This window comes from Acanthopagrus latus, chromosome 18, assembly GCF_904848185.1.
Source record: "Acanthopagrus latus isolate v.2019 chromosome 18, fAcaLat1.1, whole genome shotgun sequence".
Lineage (NCBI taxonomy): Eukaryota > Metazoa > Chordata > Actinopteri > Spariformes > Sparidae > Acanthopagrus > Acanthopagrus latus.
In genome coordinates, this window is record NC_051056.1 from 21,268,576 (window position 1) to 21,274,395 (window position 5,820).

The 5,820-nt window shown below is 42.8% G+C and overlaps 1 protein-coding gene and 1 long non-coding RNA gene across 2 annotated transcripts in view; one reads left to right on the forward strand and one right to left on the reverse strand.

Moving 5' to 3' along the window:
• The window catches only part of LOC119007147, a 17,856-nt gene extending 14,720 nt beyond the window's left edge, over positions 1-3,136 (forward strand). Inside the window, exons 4-5 of the long non-coding RNA XR_005071037.1 lie at positions 2,278-2,388; positions 3,005-3,136. This is a non-coding gene — a long non-coding RNA (uncharacterized LOC119007147). The remainder of the gene's footprint in view (positions 1-2,277; positions 2,389-3,004) is intronic.
• The window catches only part of LOC119007143 (rootletin-like), a 12,845-nt gene extending 7,136 nt beyond the window's left edge, over positions 1-5,709 (reverse strand). The window contains exons 1-6 of the mRNA XM_037076552.1: positions 5,323-5,709; positions 4,453-4,663; positions 3,966-4,098; positions 2,270-3,148; positions 726-1,211; positions 1-614 (exon numbers count right to left, since the gene is read on the reverse strand). The exon at positions 1-614 is cut by the window's left edge and continues 790 nt beyond it. Of these exons, the coding sequence (XP_036932447.1) occupies positions 1-614; positions 726-1,211; positions 2,270-3,148; positions 3,966-4,098; positions 4,453-4,663; positions 5,323-5,371 (2,372 nt within the window). The 5' untranslated portion in view covers positions 5,372-5,709. The remainder of the gene's footprint in view (positions 615-725; positions 1,212-2,269; positions 3,149-3,965; positions 4,099-4,452; positions 4,664-5,322) is intronic.
• Positions 5,710-5,820: the final 111 nt, after the last annotated feature.

The window sequence follows — 5,820 nt, forward strand, 5'->3', positions numbered from 1 at the left end:
TCTTGTTCTGTTTTAAGGCTCTGAATCGTCTTGGTCAGCTGGCCCACTTGATCAGTTAGTGAATTCACATGCAGGCTCTTCTGCAACAGATCGTAGTGACTTCCATGTTTGGAAACAGGCGCTGAAGCTGCAGCCGAATCTACCTGGTGATGACAGGATATCAATTGTTGTTCTTCAGCTTGCAGCACACTTTCCACCAAACTGTCCACAAATTCTTCCAGGTTGTTTTGTGGAAAACGTCCTGATCCACACGGTTCCTTATCAACCTGTGTTTCTTCCATATGCTGTTCAGCCTCCGATAACTTTTGCTGCAGCTCCATGATGGTATTGAGATCATCCTCCGTCTTCTTGGTGAGTTCTGTAATCAGACACTCATGTTCCTGATTCTCCTGCTTCAGTCTGTCTCCATTCTCCTCCAAGTCTGAGATATGCTCCCTCAGCTGTTTTTCCTCCTTCTTCATCTCTTCTTCTCTAAGCTCAATGTGAGCCAGAAGCTCCTGGATCCGGTCGGCCAAGGCCCGGTTCTCCTGATTCAGGGCCTGGACAAGATCATCCTGGTCAAGAGCAAGAGTGGTATTATCTTCAGCTCCATTCCAGGTGGTCAGCGTGTCAATCTGGGTACACAAAGTGGCCAGTTTGATCAATGATATACTGTAAAAGTTTGTGAGATTTGGATATAGATTAAGCTGTATAAAATGTCTGTAAATAAAACCCCTGCGACATACCTTTTCTCTTACAGACCCCAGCTCCTCCTCCACCTCTTTCCTGAGCTGCAGTTTCAGTCGAGTATTCTCTTGAGCCATCATCTGCAGCTGCTCCTGCGTGTGCTGCAGGGCAACCTCCAGGTGGTCACGATGTTCTTGAAGTGCTTCAAGATCCTCCCCCAGCCCCAAGCTCCTGTAGGCATCCCTAAGGGCATCAGATTCCTCACTGGGGCTCTGCTCCAGGTTTAGCATCCCTCTGGAGCACCAGGTCCCCAGTTTTAACTCATCTAACGTCTCTGTGGTGAAAGGAAGTGACTGGCGAATGGGGTTGGAGCCAGGGTGGTGAAAGAGGCTCAAAGGGCCATTGTTGGGTGGAGATTCTGATTTGGCAGATGAGGAGTGTTCCTCTTTGTTGATCTGTGTGCTCTCTGCTGAAGCCTGGTGGTGAACAGGTAGAACTGCAGATGCATGAGGCTGGTCTGTTTCCTTGTCTGAGGTTAGATGGACCTAAAGAGAGATCACACAGAGGTCAAAGCTGTAAATCATTTATGTTGAGATGAAAATGACAACACATTAAATGATATAACGCAAACCAAATTCATATCGCAGTTGAGATTTAGATACACTTGGATAAACGTTTACAAGCGGAGATTTGGTTATGTAACTAAATCCTTGCAACAAAGCTCTCCCTCTTTTGTGCTATAATACCTTCTCATGAAAAAGCAGGAAGGGATTTACAGCATTAAGCCGATGATTACACCAGATAGAATATTTATTGATCCTTCAGCTATTTTTACCACCCATATTTGGGCTCTCTAGAGTGAAGAAGTGGTGGAAATGAATCACAGAAAACAACTGATTACATTCAAAGCATGATCAGTTAAACAGTTGATCTTAACTAACGATCCTCAAATGCTCCTTATCGTACATGTTTCATTCTCAAAAACCTAGAATTCCTGGAGACTATGTAACTTTTCTCAAATTGAAGTAATTTGATATTTTAGATCTCTGGTAAGATATTGTAGCAGTCTGTTTTTCTCTTGACAACAGGAACACCATTGGGCAATCAACCGTCATGTCTGTACTTGACTTGGGCTTGTGTAATATCCTGTACTTTAAGAAAAGGTCACCCAAAGATGCAAAATTACTTCTTCAAACAAATCCACATTTACTTTAGTTGTTTAGGAGAATGCTACAACTCTATTTTGCTAGCTCGATTAGCTCCAGAAATTTTAGGTGGACTACAAAACTAGACGTGACTCTATATCAAATATTTGCATGAGAGTGACTAAATTATTATTTTTTGGGGGGGTGAACTTATTCTTTATGACAACTTCATGCAGCTTACTTTTGTGCCCAAATGTTTAAGTTGGCAAGACTTTCCATATTTTGCAATCAAATTAACAAAGGATATTAAAACTTGAACGTCTCATCACTTTGAATGCATTTACACTTTGTTTTTGTACCTTACTAGAAATGTCTGTGAATGTTTCTGCTGTCCGTTTTTTTAATCTTATCTCATCTATTAAATAACATTTACATTAATCTGATCATGTATTCTGCACCTCTCCAGAGTTCCCCGCTGAAGAATGATCCATGGCATTACAGGGGAGAGTGCTGGAGGGCGCAGGACAAACAGCAGGACTGCAGCTGGGTGAGATGGTCCCAGGAGCCAGGCATGCCGGTGACTGACTGTGTGTTTGGTTAGCTGTATCTGAAAGCATCTGCTGGAGTTTATGTTTCTCCTCTCTCAGCTCTTCCACCTCCTCCATTAATGAGCCCTCAGACAGCTTCAGCTGTTGCACCTCGGCTTTCATATCCTCCACCTTGCAGCCCAGAAAGTGGCTGTTCTCCTGGGCTGCCTGGAGCTGCTCCATCAGCCCCCTCCGCTCGGTCATGCCATCCTCCTCTCTCTCCAGCAGCACCCGCAGATCCTCCTGCAGGCTCAAGATGAAGCCTTGCAGCCTGGCTTCATCTGATTTCTGCCCTGTGTCTTGGACTCTTCCCCCTTGTATGTCTTTCTCCGTCTTTCCCTCATCGTCTTTCCCTCCTTCCCCCTCAGGCCCGAAACTTGGCTGCCATTGCTTCCTCCTCTCCTCCTTCCTTGCCTCTTCTCCTTCACCCTCTCCTCTCATGGAAGGTAGCCTCTCTTGTTCTTCCCAGCGTGTTACAGTCTCAGCAGTGATTCTGACTGCACCGATTGTTGCCATGCCAGTGGCAGCACTCACGGTCATCTCCAGCACCTGCTTTTCTAACGAGTAGATCCGGTTCTGAAGGCTCTGCTCTCTGTCCCGGGCCAGGCTAAGCTTGTGTTGGAGTTGAGTTTTGAAGTTCTCAAAGTACTGGGACTGGCGACTCATCTCATCCTCTTTGGCCTTCAGCTGCCTCTGACAGCGCTGCAGTCGATCCCTCCAAACCCGCTCCCCTTGCTCTTTCTCCTGGGTCTGAGCAGGAAGGGGAACACAGAGAGATGGAGATAATATGTAAATATATATACACATACATTTGGATGATTTGGTTGACATGCTGCATCTATTATGATTATTTTATTTCATTTGGTAAATTTGTACTTTGATGCTTTAGTTAATTGTTATTTTTGTAAAAAAGAAATTAAAATTGAACTAAGATATAACAGTGCAGTCAGGAAAACCAACTTGATCCCAGCACCATTTCACAAAGCTTGCTTTACAACATGTTATTACATTATCACATTATTACATTAGGACTAACATGTTATAGTTTTTGTCTTAGCATTAATACTTTAGTGGTAGTAGTCTTAACTGTAGATGTTATTTGTTGTGACCTATGTCTGACATGCGTCTCCTCTGTTTTATTTTATTTGTGTCTATTTATTTTTTTGTCTATTTTAACCTATAGTTCTGCATCATGGCTGCCAAATTTAAGAAGCACAGATGAATTCCAGGCAAGAAAAATGTAGACTACGTTGCAGAATAACAGCATAATAACATTAGCTCTGCAAATTGTCAGTTGTTGCCATAAACTTGCATATCAAAGTTCAGATTCATCCTTTTTAATATAACCTAACTTTGGTAGCATCGTTTGTGATTTTACTTCAGAATCAAGGTCTTCATACATTATCTTGTATATCACTTGTGCACTGAAGAGGCATTTTAGTCCTGACCTACTGGCAGTAAAACTTATTTGAGTTAAGTCAACCTGCAGGGCTCACACATCCATTACAGTCTTCATGTTTTACAGTTTTTACTTCCATTCATGCATTCAGAGATCACAAGCACTCACCATGGTCCTGACCTCCGCCCTGAGCATGTGGAGCCTCTGGTCCAGCCTCTGGGAGTACTGCATGCTGCGGTGGTCAGAGGCAGAGGCTAGCTGTAGCAGCAGGCTCCTCTCTGACCTCTCTAACTCTCTGATCCTAAAACAGACGAGCTCAAGTTACTCATCTTAATGTATTAACACAAATGTGCACATTAATATAAAGCTAGAATATTCTTCTTCTGCTCATTTGATAGATTCGATTTTACCCTGTTGATGTGAGAAAAGATTAAAAAAAACGTAGTACTCCAGGGGAGACGTTAGCAGCAGCGTGATCATATGCAAGTGTGCAGCGCAGTCAGGTGTGTGTGATATGTGATATCACCTTGGCAAAAAGTGAGTATATAGTAGCAGGTGTGTGTGTGTGTGTGTGTGTGTGTGTGTGTGTGTGTGTGTGTGTGTGTGTGTGTGTGTGTGTGTGTGTCACAGGATCCCTTCTCCCATAGTGTCTCACCTGTTCCTCAGGTATCTGTCTGACTGGAGGTCCGAACCTTCTTTCTGCTCCAGGACCCTCACTCTGTTGCACAGAACCCGCAGGTCCAAGTCCAGGTCAGTTCCCATTAAGTCTGTCACCTTGGCAACAGAACTGCATCCGGTACCTGTCGTCTCTGATGCGGCCATGTGATCCTCCACAGGATAGCCTGTGCCCACTCGGTCAGTGTTACCTGTGGCACAGCAACTGATGGTGTCAGAATTACTTCAGGCAGAAAAAAAGAAAAGTAAAAAGCTGTTGCACATGTTCATTACACTTTCTTTTTCATATCAACATGTCCATCATAAACACACAGATATTTTCCAAGATAAACAGATACACAAGCACAAATTAGTCATCCATTATTCACCATGTCAACAGCTTGGTAGCAAGTTGTCTGGCACAGGTGTCTCTCAGGTTACCCCACCTCCTAATTATCCCATCTCACTCTGCACCTCCAACCACATTTCACAAATCCTTTAGTCCAAAAGACTTCCAAATTTCACATTTTTACATCTAAGTCTGTCTTAAAACAATACTCACATGCCCGTAGGTGCATTTAAATAGTTTTTGGTCACTGTAATAATTCCACCTGTTCAAACTGGTTGTTTTTAAGACAGAGATGGAAAAATGTGCATCTCTCCTGTGCGCTAAGCAATGAGTAAGCTAGCAATCAAGTTTGGCTAATGCATAACTAAATACAGGCAAGAATACACAAGTCAATTGATAACCAGCACACATAAGTGTAGTCAGAAAATCATTAATTTGCAGATTTTAACTATTTTCGCATGCTAAAAAGTTAAACTAACATGACCATGAGTAAATTTCTCAAAGGTAAACTTAAACAACAACCTGTTCTTCTTTTCGCTCCACCGATTTTAGTTTCATCTTCTTGATACATCAATGATCTTCCAGTGAGTTTAGCTTCTGCTCTGTGAACTTAGTTGCACGGCTGCTTCCTTGGAAACGCCACAATCGTTGGACTTTGCCAAAATCCTCCGTAACCAGCTGGCACTCAGACTGTTTCACCCCCTCGCTCGGCCCTGTACTTCCACTCTTCTTCTCCTCCCTCCTTTTCCATTGTCCGACTGGGCATTCCTTCAGCTGAGGCTGCTTTCCCGTTAATAAATCCTCTGATTCAGAGTTTTCCCTCAGTAAATCCAAGCGTTTGTTTCTCACAAAGGAGTTAAAGTTTTATGTTCCAGGTCCAAAAAACCTTATAGTTATTTTTTATTAATAAATAAATCTCACTTTAATCTCATGTATATCTTGTTATTTAGTACATTTTCAAATATGTTTGCATTCCAGGTTAGGGTCTTCTGCAAAAGTGCACATTTATCAAAAAGGCCA